Source organism: Teleopsis dalmanni, chromosome X, assembly GCF_002237135.1.
Source record: "Teleopsis dalmanni isolate 2A chromosome X, ASM223713v2, whole genome shotgun sequence".
Lineage (NCBI taxonomy): Eukaryota > Metazoa > Arthropoda > Insecta > Diptera > Diopsidae > Teleopsis > Teleopsis dalmanni.
Window position 1 is genome coordinate 25,985,592 of NC_051848.1, and position 12,357 is coordinate 25,997,948.

Below are 12,357 nucleotides of genomic sequence, written 5' to 3' on the forward strand. Positions count from 1 at the left end.
GACATGGCAACGCCAGATACAAAACACTGCCTCTTAAACCAATTTATATGCAAATGGCATATTTAAGTGCTTTTATATGTATTTTTGCTCATTCAGAAAATACGAGTAGCAAAAGTGAAATAATTAAAATAAATTTAAATTTCGCGATCACAAAAAATTAAAAAACACAAACAAAACTTTGTTAAAAAGAGCAAATAAACAAATTTATATATATTGTATATATACAATAGCTATAATATATATAACCGACTGCATGTTTGTTTGTTTATTTGAAAGTAAACAAAATTAAACTAAAGTGGCTTTATGTCTCATATATTTTTTGTTTTTTTTTCTCACTTGTGTATTGTTTTTGTGTTATGTTCTGCCGCTTAATGTACTGGAACTCAAGCAGGCAGATAATTACTACTTGTCTACTGATATTTATTTCAGTTCATCTTCAGCCTGCACTGGGTAAAATACTCGTTCGTACTCAATTAATTGAAGTGCAATCTAAAATTTGAAAAATAATATATTTGTGTTTTTTTTTTGGTAATTTCAAGAAATAATCAAACGATTCGTAGTTCAAAACCTTAAAGGGAATAATCGAGACAAGATGAAGTATTTCGCATTCTGCACTGTATTCTTGCTTATCGTAGCCGTGTTTATATTGGATGCTGATGCCTCTTACTGTCCCTGTGACTTATCACAGAAAGGACAATCAAAGGTATGTGGTTCAAATGGTGTGACTTATGCCAATCGCTGTGAGTTCGAGTGTGCACAAAAGGAATACACAGTGTTGAAACGCAAACTCAACATCGCTAAAATGGGTCAATGCTGAAATGAGCCGTAAAAAAGCTCTTAATAAAAACCAAAAAAAAAAAAAAATTGTATATTAGTTTAAAATTTTTTACACGAAAAATCTATGAATATAATAGTTTTCGTTTAAGATTTTTATTTTTATATGTCTTCATTTTTCCAATAAAAAATAAATTCCAAAAAAATTTTTAAAAAATATTTTAATATCTTTTTAATTGCTTGTTAAACTGCTTTCTGGTTCTATCTTTTCTTAAAGCATGTTATCATAGTACTTTGCTAGTACACTTATAAAAATATGCTCTAACCATATACTAGTTAAATGGAACCGATAATTTGGTTAGTAAAATTATAGCTCATGTGTTAAAAAAGATATCAACAACAACATGTGGTATGGTTGAAGCAATATAATGTGTCGAGTAAGATTATTTTGACCTGAGATTTAGTTAAAATCTGATAAAAAGGTTTCTTCGAACAGTAGTGAACTACAACAACAAAAATTCATTTCGTATTATTTTAATTAATTGAATTTTTGGCTGACTAATAATAATCATCAGTGGTTTTGGAAATAATTCTTGTATTTCATTATTTGTAAAAGTTTTTGAGACTGCAAGTAACAGAAATCTATTTAAATCAATCAAATTATTTTTCTGAGTGTATGTTCAAATCTTATCTTCTATGGACATCTTTACTTTGTGTAGTACGAGTATATATCAAAATTTACATAATATAACTGATATGCAAAATTTTCAATGTGAGTCACTCATACTTAGTTGTTGGTTTTAGCTATTGACTTCATTATGATTCAGTTTTGTGTTAATTTTTTAGTAATTTGAATACAAGTCATGACTGCTAGAAATCCATAACAAAATTGTATTTAATTTAAAAAATTTGAATTTTTATTAAAATTGTTTTTTTTTATTATTATTTTCAATTTATTTTGCAATAATTATATCAACAACATATATATATATAGTTTTTTTTAGTTAATAAATCAATATGTATTGACTGATTTTTATTTCATAAATAAGTTATGCATTATATATATATATATATATATATAATATATATATGATATATAAATGATTAGAAAAAAATGCAATAAATTGACAAAATATTTATACTTTATTCACAAACTAGTGATGTCAACAACTTTAATTAAATTTATTTGATATTTTAAATTGCATTTATTTGGATCTTCGTAATGTTTTTTTTTGTTAATAACAAAATGAAATATAAACTAAAAATATTGCTGAAAACTTTTAGTAAAGTATTGCTTTATATATAACAACAACAATGAAAAAGTATCTAATTTCTTAACGCAACATAAAAATCGAATATAACACAGTTTACAAAAGAAGTACTTTAACTCTAATTGCATTCTTAAAATCTGTTTTCTAGAATTATAAATTTACAAAAAACGTCTTAAAGTTTCTAATTTTTAAAGATTATTAAATTATTATGTATTATAATAAGAAACGTTCATACGAAACGATAATTAAGAATGCTCGCATTTGAAGTGATTGAATAAATGCTATTAATTGTATTATTAAGATAATAAATAAATCTTATATACATAAAGTATAAAGTCTATGGTTCATATTCAATATCAATCAGTAAAAGTTATTTAAAAAGTGTTAAGTAATATACATAACAAAAATGGAAAAAAAGAAATAGGAATTATCACATAAAGCACGAAACATCACTAGATAAGAACAAGCACAACAATATAGTTTGAATTATACTGCGATTTTGCTTACTCGTCTATCGGAATCTGTGAATCTAAATTGTGGCAACTAAAACAATCTGAACCCTGAGCTAAAATTTTCCAAAATAAAAAACTTGAATTTAAACAAGAAATGATTGCTGAAATTGAAGGTTCTAGACCTTCAGTCTAGAAACTGTAGACACCTTAGGACTATGTTATGCAGATGGTCATGGTAATATTAAATGTATAATTATTATTGTTATTATTTCTTAGTAAATTGAAAATTTAGGAATAATAGCAAGAGGAAATTAAATTTTTGTTGAAAAAAAAATTAAATTAAATTAAAATAAAATAAATAAAACTCAATTTAATTTTGGTCACGGTGAAGAAACTTTCACTGCCTTGATCACTTTGTTAGTCAGTAATTTATGTCAGAATATTAGTCTTTAAGTATCAAATATGTATAAAATATTATCTTTTAATATTAGACATATATTACCAAAGAGTATCGAAATAATACTAATAGTACGAAATTGACAATTGTGATTTGACCGTTTGCATAACATACATTAATAATCATTAGCAGAATAAGCATAAAACTACAATAACCACTCCTTATATCAGTCTTTGTATAACATGACATCTAGATCTCTTTCTCCTATGATCACTCATAAATATTAAGTAAAATTAAAAATATAAAAAGTAGCTTACATGTACTAAGTACGGCTAAGTGAGTTTACACACTCTGAGATTTTTTGAAATTTTAAATTAGATAAATAGCAATAACGAAGCAAATTATGAAATTGTAGAATACAGCTCCCTAATTAAAATTTCATAATTTGCATCGTTATTGCTATTTAAATAACTTTTTTTATGTTTTCAGATGCATTAAATTAAACCAATTGAGAATCATATTTATTTTATATACAGTAATAAAAGTCAGTCAAAAGTTATTAATATTTTGAGAGTAACATAAGTGGAATAAATAAACCATTTATGTTATTTACCCAAGTTTAATGGAATATTTAATTCTATCAAACTTGGATATATGCAGATAATAGCTTATAGAATGTCAGTAGCTTGAGATGAAACAGATTAAACCATTTGAGAATTATATTTCTTATACAATATATATATTATATATTATATATATATAATATATAATATAATATATTTTTTATATGCAATAATGTAATTTATTTTCAATATTAATATTATTAGTTTTGATGTAATTTTTTTTTAACCTATTAGTAAAAAAAAAAATAATCTATAATTTAATTATATGTTTATATTTTTAACAAAATATTTCTATTAAATACAAAGTTTGTTCTTAGTAGTATATATTAAATATGTAGTTTAAGACAAATAAGCTGATATTAATTGATTAAATAGTTCACGTAAACATTTGTAGTATTAATTTTAATTAAGCTATTCTTATATTTATATATCTTATAAAAATATAATGTGTATTATTTACAAATATACATTTTTATTCAGTTAAAAAAACTATATCAGAAATAATTCTGAAGTATTAGCGTAATAACTAATAGATTTTAATGTTAGTATATTTCTTTAGGTATTCTGGCTATATGACAATTTAGAAGAAAGAAAATTTTAATTATTAAGAAACTGTATCGAAACATCTTACTTAGTAAATGAAACCTTCTATGAAGTCACCTTTATTTGAAATTGATATATGTATGCATGCTAAGTCATAAGTCGACCGCCTTAGAAAAGCCTTAGTCAATTTATATACAGTTCTAAATTTATATTTCCATGCAATTAATATTTATATATAGGTATAATATATATATATATATAAATATAAAAATATATATATTTATATCTGTAAGTATTCATATTGTAAAACCTATATTGCGTCTTCAAATGTTTTTTAAATATATATTTATATATATTTAAATAATGTTATATATGTAATTTATATATATATATATTTGTTTTTATTTTTTCATTGTTACTTTTTAAGATTATTTTAATTTAAGATCTTATCTCAATTTAAAATTAGTCACTGTTTTCTTATTAGACACCGTATAAATAACAGCTATTTAAAGTGAGATTAAAAAAAGCAGGCAATTAAGTATTTTGTATTGACCTGTATAAAACATCCACCTAACTATGTCCTTCACAGAATTGCCCGGAAAATTAACCAATGGATTTATTTGGATTCAATTCAAAAAGATGGAGAGAGTCTGCAAACTACAATTAAAATATATTGTTACATATATATTAAATGTAGTGATTAAAGACAATCTTCTAAGGTTATCACAACAGATCTTGTAAGTTGAATTGTTGTCTTGTTACTTACATATATAATAAATATATGTTTATATTTTTATATATAATATAATAAAAAAAATATTTTGATTTTAAACTAATGAACAGTAAAAGATAAGGTATTATATTGCAAGGATTAAATGTGTAAAGAATCTCATTTGAAAAGTTTAATAAGTTTTGAAATCAAAATGTCATTACTATCCATTACAGAACAATATTATTGTTCAGATATTAATAAGATTACAGCATCTGTAATCATATAACATTATCATTTTCATATTGAAAAGCTTGAACAGCAGATGTCAAACAATGTTCCTGATGTTGTTTTTCTTGAGCGACGGGTTCTTTTCTCATTAAACCCATTAAATATATTAGAAATATCTGTTTATGATTTGAACTTCTTTGCATTAGTATTTTAATCATTTTTCAAGTACGTCATTAAATTGCATTGCGTCATTATTATTTAGTTTTTGTTAAATGTTGGTGTCTCAAGTAATATATACAAAAGTTTGATAAAAATTCTTCCATTAATATTGTGTATATAAGATTTTTAATTTTTTTTTTAAATAAAACTTAATCTTCAGCTTTAAAGAAAATATAAATATCATAGTCATATCTATAAATATAAAGTAAGAAAATATAGGCTTAAGTGCAGATTAAGTTTTAAGTGATGATCAAAATACATTTTTCTAGGAATGTGAAAAGATATTTATTAAGTAATAAATTAAATTTAATGTTATATAGATATAATGTGTTATCAAATTTCAAATAAAATTATTAATAAGCAGAAGAATATAATACAACAAAATATGTGAATATTATTCTCTTCCGTGCTTTCCAAAAAAGTGTAAGCGTTTAGGCTCATATATATTTTTTTAAGATATTATATTAATCACATTGTTCTGAGTCTAATACGCAAATCTTGAAGGCAATACTAACATAATTAGTTTGAATAAATTATGTTATTGAAACAATTAATTATTAAAAACGTAATATCTGCATAACACGACTCTTATTGGCTCAGTAGAAGTCATGTTGTAGGATAGATATTAGTTTTGTCATAATAATATACTTCATATACTAATGCTTACTTTGTGCAGATTAAAGATTAATTTTTTTATCTCATTTATTAATTCTCTAATAGTACGTACAAATCCCAATCATTTCCTTTCATTTTTATTTTCACTCAAATAAAATCCCTTAAATATTGCGGTTCCTGTTATTGAATGACAATGCTTTCAAATGATCAAATGCCATCAAAACTAAAGCCTAACATTTCAATTTGCTTATCCTTTGAAGATAAAATTTTCGATAGTACGACTAAAAAGACTCAATATTCTTTGTATATTCTGTCAAATTTGAGTCTTAAGGTTTACTTACCACATATATATATATATATATTTATATGGCTGTGTGTTTGTTTGGTGTTTCTTTGCTGTAAAATTTTTGGGAATTTCATTGAAACGTCAAGCAAGAAAAAACATATTCTAATAGCAGTAAAAGCTCCATATACATATATATAAATATGTATATATCAATGGTTATAAAACAGAAAGCCCTACGGATTATGAACACTCGTATATTTAAGTGTGTATGTGAGTATCTATGTGAGATTTTAAACCTACTCGCAATCACTTTTCGTAGAACATCAAACAATAAATGCTATACATCCAATGATTAAAATAAAGCTCTCCACAAATTCTCAACATCCAAGAATATGAAAAATGTTCATCATAGCCTACAATGAGAAAGAGGATTACTTATACACCATTTTTTTGTGCCATTATAATCGATTTTGATAATGTGCATTGATAAGCGTTAAAGTATGCAAATATATGTCAAAACAAGCAGATAACAATGACAATGGGAATGCTGTGCTGCGCAAACAATTATTAGGGTTCCATATACAGATATTTGTAAAACATTTTGATATAGAATCACTTTAATACAATAGTATGATATGAATACATAGCATTTAATATATCATACATATATTACTAGAGTAGTACCAACTCAATATTACGGTATCGGTGCTGATAGGTTTTCCCATGTTAGGAAGTTATGCAATAAAGCTTAATCTATCTATTAATGGTTTCTGTCGGGATTATAAATTGTGTAAAGAGATTAGGGAAGTATAGGGCTAAATGATATTCCAATGCAAGTTAATGCACTTTAAGTATTTCATTTGCGCAAAACAAAAGGATCATATTACTTTACTTTTCCATTTCTTCACATGCCAAGTGTGTGACCAATGCAGAGGACAGGTCTTTGCTGTTAGCAAATAATTATTGCAGGCTTGGCTAATTGTGGATAAACATGATTAGTCAACGCTTCGAATCTAACAGGCACTAGTTCTAAGCTTGGCACTTGCAGTCCAAACAAATTTTATACGATCTATAAACCAATTAAAATCGATTATTTTCTAAGACCACTGATGATGAGTACTTGGCAATACTTGAAACAGCGTTATATGGTCAGTCAAACTTCAATAAATTAAAATAAATTTTTATCCTTGTCTTTTCTTTGCTTTTCGACACCGTCTAACTTTTAAATAGTTTCTTTTCGTAATAAGGATGCATCACTCTCGGTAAGAAAAAATTAACATTAAATAATTATTTTATTTGTTGGTAATATAATTAATATGCAGATATACTACACTGCGTATGAACAGGAAATTGTACTCCAACTTATATTTCAGTCTCAATTATTGGCTAGAAAAAAATCTGAAGTTTTGATAGCTCTTTCCTTTGCCAAGTTCTAGAGTTCTGAGATTGGTTCCATATTACCTTAATTTCAAAGTCAAAGAGATGCCGTTAATGTACTAGATGTTTGAGGCTTGCGTCTGTAAGGTGATTCTTCAGATATTTTATTCATGTTATCACAATGGGTCAATATTTGTGCTTTATTGCAAACCTAATTTTATAACAGTATATTAGTGCTTTCCTTTGCCCCTTTACTTAAATTCTGTGTCCACCTTTGTTGTTGTTCTGAAATTTTAAAAATTTCTATTCAACTTAATTGATTTTGGTTCTGCACTTATTCCTTCTGCTCATCCTAAAATATTTTCTAGGTTTGTTTTTAGGGGTTCTACATTGATTTGTTACCCTATAAAATGTTTATAAATAAAAAAAAACATATAAATTAAAAATAACAAAAGCATTTACGAAAAATACAAAATAAAGCCAAATAATATCCGAAAGGCTCAGGTAAATTGACAATTGCTAAAGTAAAAATGACAGGAAATAAAACAAGCACCAAAAAAGGGTAACATATGTTTAGGCGCGTTGAAAAGGAATTTTATAATGAAAGGCATTATCAAATGCACACATTGACAGGGCAAATATTAAAGCATTTTTATGTAAATTTAGATTTGCGTATGCAAAATGCGAACGCCAGTATATAAGGAATTTCGAAATAATTTCTTGCACATAATTTTCATGTTTTTATATATAAATTTTTATTTAATATTTTTTTCATAATTTTTTTTTTTATTTGCTATTTTATTTTATTTTTTAATATTATTATTATTATTTTTTTTTTTGATATAAATAAAAAGAAAATACTTTTCAAAGGTAAAGTATTTTGTACACGGCCTTTTCCTATATCCTTTCTTTTTGTGTGCACTAGCGCAAGCAGTCGACAATGGAATATGAATTTATTTCGAAATCAGAAAAGGAAAATTTGATGAAGGTGAAACTGAAGGATGCTGCTGAAATGCTGCCGTGCGCATATATGCGTTTCCCATTTATATATTTTTTTCACTTCATTTTTTAAAGGTTTTTAAGGGTCTTATGTTTTATTTTTCGAGAAATTTAAAAAGTATAAAAGTCATAAGCTGAAGCAAAAAAAAACAAAATAACTCTTGAATACCAAAAAGAATTTAAAATTTTATTTATGAAAATAGTATTAAATTATATTTAACATTTAATAAATGTTAAAGAAAATAGAAAATTAAAATAGAAAATAAAAATAGAAACTAAAAATAAAAATAGAAAATAAAAATAGAAAGTAAAAATAAAAATAGAAAATAAGAATAAAAATAGAAAATATGAATAAAAATTGAAAATAAAAATAGAAAGTAAATATAGAAATTAAAATAAAAATAGAAAATAAAAATATAAAATAAAAATAGAATAAAAATTAAAAATGGAATTAAAAAACAAAAATAAAAATAGAAAATAAAAATAGAAAATAAAAATAGAAAATAAAAATAGAAAATAAAAAAGAAAATATTAATAAAAATAGAAAATAAAAATAGAAAGTAAAAATAGAAATTAAATAAAAATAGAAAAAAAAAATAGAAAATAATGATAGAAAAAAAAATTAAAAATGGAATTAAAAATAAAAATGGAAAATAAAAATAGCAAATAAAAATAAAAACAGATAATAAAAATATAAAATAAAACTAGAAAATAAAAATAAATATGGAATTAAAATGTAAAAATAAAAATAGAAAATAAAAACAGAAAATAAAAATGTAAAATAAAAGTATAAAATAAAAATAGAAAATGAAAATAAAAATAATAAATACCGTAATCAAAAAATCTTTTTAGTTTTAGCATTAATAAACATAAAATTAAACAGAAAATAATATTAACATAAAGTTATTTATATGTAAATCAACTTTTACTCTTCTGAATTTTGTAAAATTTCAGTAAATACATTTTATTCATATTTTAACTAGTATATTTTTAAACTAGTATAGTCAAATAATTTAGTCTGTTTTAGTGGTCCTCTTGATCTGACGTATAAACAACATTTTATCCAGAGTAACAGAACGGGATATTTTTTTGTATTCATCTCGGATTTGATGCACCACTCCAACCTAGCTTAACCTATAGGCAAATATTCACCACAGCACACATCGAAACCTTAGTTATTGTTTAATTAATGTCAAGATTTAATACCAATAGTACAATAATCATCTTTTTATACCCAAAACATAATAGAGGTGGAGAAGAGATTGAATATAGCTATTATGAACCTCCGTGCCGTAAACCTCCGTCACAAGAATGTTATTACTGTAACGAGTAGTTGAAATCGTTTTATTCATATTTTTGATTACGTACTTGAAAGGAAATTTGCATTGTTAATATATAATTTGACATTTCCATGCAATTATTGAAACGATTTACTCTTTTATATGCTCAAGTATTAAGTAAATCAAATATTTTTCACATTAAATTCTTTTTCTCTTCGGGAAACTGCGGGAAGTGATAAGAAATTCAATCAATTTTAAATGCGACTTTGTGAAATAAGATGAAATAAAATAATACAAAATTGTAGCGAATAAAGTATTAAATCAAAGGAACTTGCATTGGCAACAAAAATGCAAACACAAAAAAAAGGATAGAAAAAAGTTCCCTTTTTTTGCGACGAGGCGGGGCACTTAAGTGGAAAATCTACGCCAAACATTTATCAACCGAAAATTTGCCATAAAAATGCACACAATTCCCAACTCCCTTGTAGAGAGGGTTGTGGAATTAGCGTCAACAACTTCTATACTCGCAGCCAGCGACAACCCTTTTTCACTTTTGGGTAAACGTATCTTTTATCTTGTAACTCCCCGAATTACTCCTACTTTTGTTGTTGTTACATTCGAGATTTTTTAACTAAACTGAAAATGTCAAAGCAAATAAAAATAAAATTCCACAAAATTTGTATGTCATTTAAAATTTGGCAATAACTTTAAGAATTTTTGTTTACTTCTGTTAGGGAATGTAAATGGTCTTTAAATTCTTCCATTTTGTATATAATGAATTGTTTTATATTAAATGATCATAGTGGTATAAATTTAACTTATTTCATTTATATGACTAAAGTATTATATTATGTACTGCACAATATATACATAATGTATACAATATGATAAATAATATATGAAACTCCTAAAAGTATACTATGAGTGTATACACTAATACTGTCTTCTTTTCAATTAAGCATAAAGTATTATTTGGGCTTTGTTTAATATTATAAATCCCAAAAATTTATAATTTCATTAACCCATTTTTACCAATTTCTTTAGAATACTGTCGTTATTTGATTCACTTATAGTATCAATCAACATAACATCAATTTACAAGATATATTACAGAGATTGAAATAAATGGTAATGTAATATAATGATTTAATTAACAACCTGAAGACAAACAGATGTGTAGATATTTTGGCAGATACCTCTCTCTAGATATTTTATTTACAATACGAATATATTGACATAAATTATGAACTATTTGTTTATAATACCATATAAACTAATATATATAAGACTTTTGTGCTATAATTTAAAAACTTCTCAAAATCCACTGAATTATTTGTATTTTGCAACTAACAAGAATTGACATTAAAAAACTCATTTTAATTAAATTTAGTACAAATACTATCAAAAAAAACAAAAGACGGAGAAAAAGAATTTTTCCAAGACAATTAATTATTATATGAAATTGAAATCAAATTTACATTACTAACAGTAATAGTTTATATACAAAATTATTGAATAAAAAGTGCTACTAAATAATTTAAAGTGCGTTTGGATGCACTTTTCTTGATACGTCATAGCATCGTTTAAAGAAAAATAACAGATTGCTAGAAAAGTTTTCGGTTTGTTAGAATATATTTTATTTATAAAATGTGACTTTAGATATACATTATTACAAACAAGTTCACAAAAATTCTTTATATTAAACTCTAATACACATAAAATTTTAAATTTAATGATTTAATTGAATTAATTGAAAAAAATTTATTTGGCACTCATAATTAAGAGTGAATCAAAGAGTTATGGTGTAGATACAAGATATCATAATATGACTATATGAAAATAAAAAGTCCATATAACTGAAACTACTCGCTATTTATAGGATTTATTTCTAAAAAATGCTACTTGAAGCTAATGGATATATCTAGAATTGTAGGACATTTAAAGACAATATATCTAATATTGTGTTATATATCAATATATCACTATCTTTGGTTCCAACAAAAGTAATATAAGTTAATAATTGTTTAGATTTTAACTCTTAGTGGCGATGAGTGACTTTTGAATAGTGACTTTCGTAAAATAATTATTGATATGTTCAAAAGAATGAGATGGAAAAAAGAAATAGAAAGAAAGAAATAATAATGGTAAATATTTACTAAAAAGTTCAATTAAAATAGTGTAATTGGATATTGATTAATGTCCTACACTTGCCTTGAATCTTAATCACATTACTATATTTAATGAAAAATACATCAAAAATAAAATACTTTTATGAAATCCTTTTATAAACAGTCAATGGATGCACTCTTTTTAATAGAACCCACAATATTGACGACTGTTAGCCGCTCTAATGGTCCTCAAAAATTCGATAAATAGATCGGACAAAATTGAGACAATAATAAAATTTAATACTCAAATTAAAATATAATTTTATAGATTAATTATGCATAAAATATTTACAAAATTAATATACTTAATTGTACACAATTCAAAAAAAATTTTCAATTCTCTCTGAGTTTTTATGAACATAAAGAAAATCAAGCTTTGGCTTAGTCGAATCCGTAATCCCCATCAAAGAGAT

The 12,357-nt window shown here is 24.3% G+C and overlaps 1 protein-coding gene across 2 annotated transcripts; it reads left to right on the plus strand.

Annotated features, from left to right (window-relative positions):
- The first annotated feature begins 373 nt into the window (after positions 1 to 373).
- LOC119690219 lies at positions 374 to 993 on the plus strand. 2 transcript variants are annotated; one of them, XM_038105232.1, is made up of 2 exons: positions 374 to 450; positions 540 to 993. In XM_038105232.1, exon 2 carries the CDS (start codon positions 593 to 595, stop codon positions 815 to 817), a length of 225 nt encoding a protein of 74 aa, XP_037961160.1. In that variant the 5' UTR covers positions 374 to 450; positions 540 to 592; the 3' UTR covers positions 818 to 993. The 2 variants fall into 2 exon arrangements, with proteins under 2 accessions (XP_037961160.1, XP_037961161.1); XM_038105233.1 differs by having other exon boundaries at positions 426 to 461.
- Positions 994 to 12,357: the final 11,364 nt, after the last annotated feature.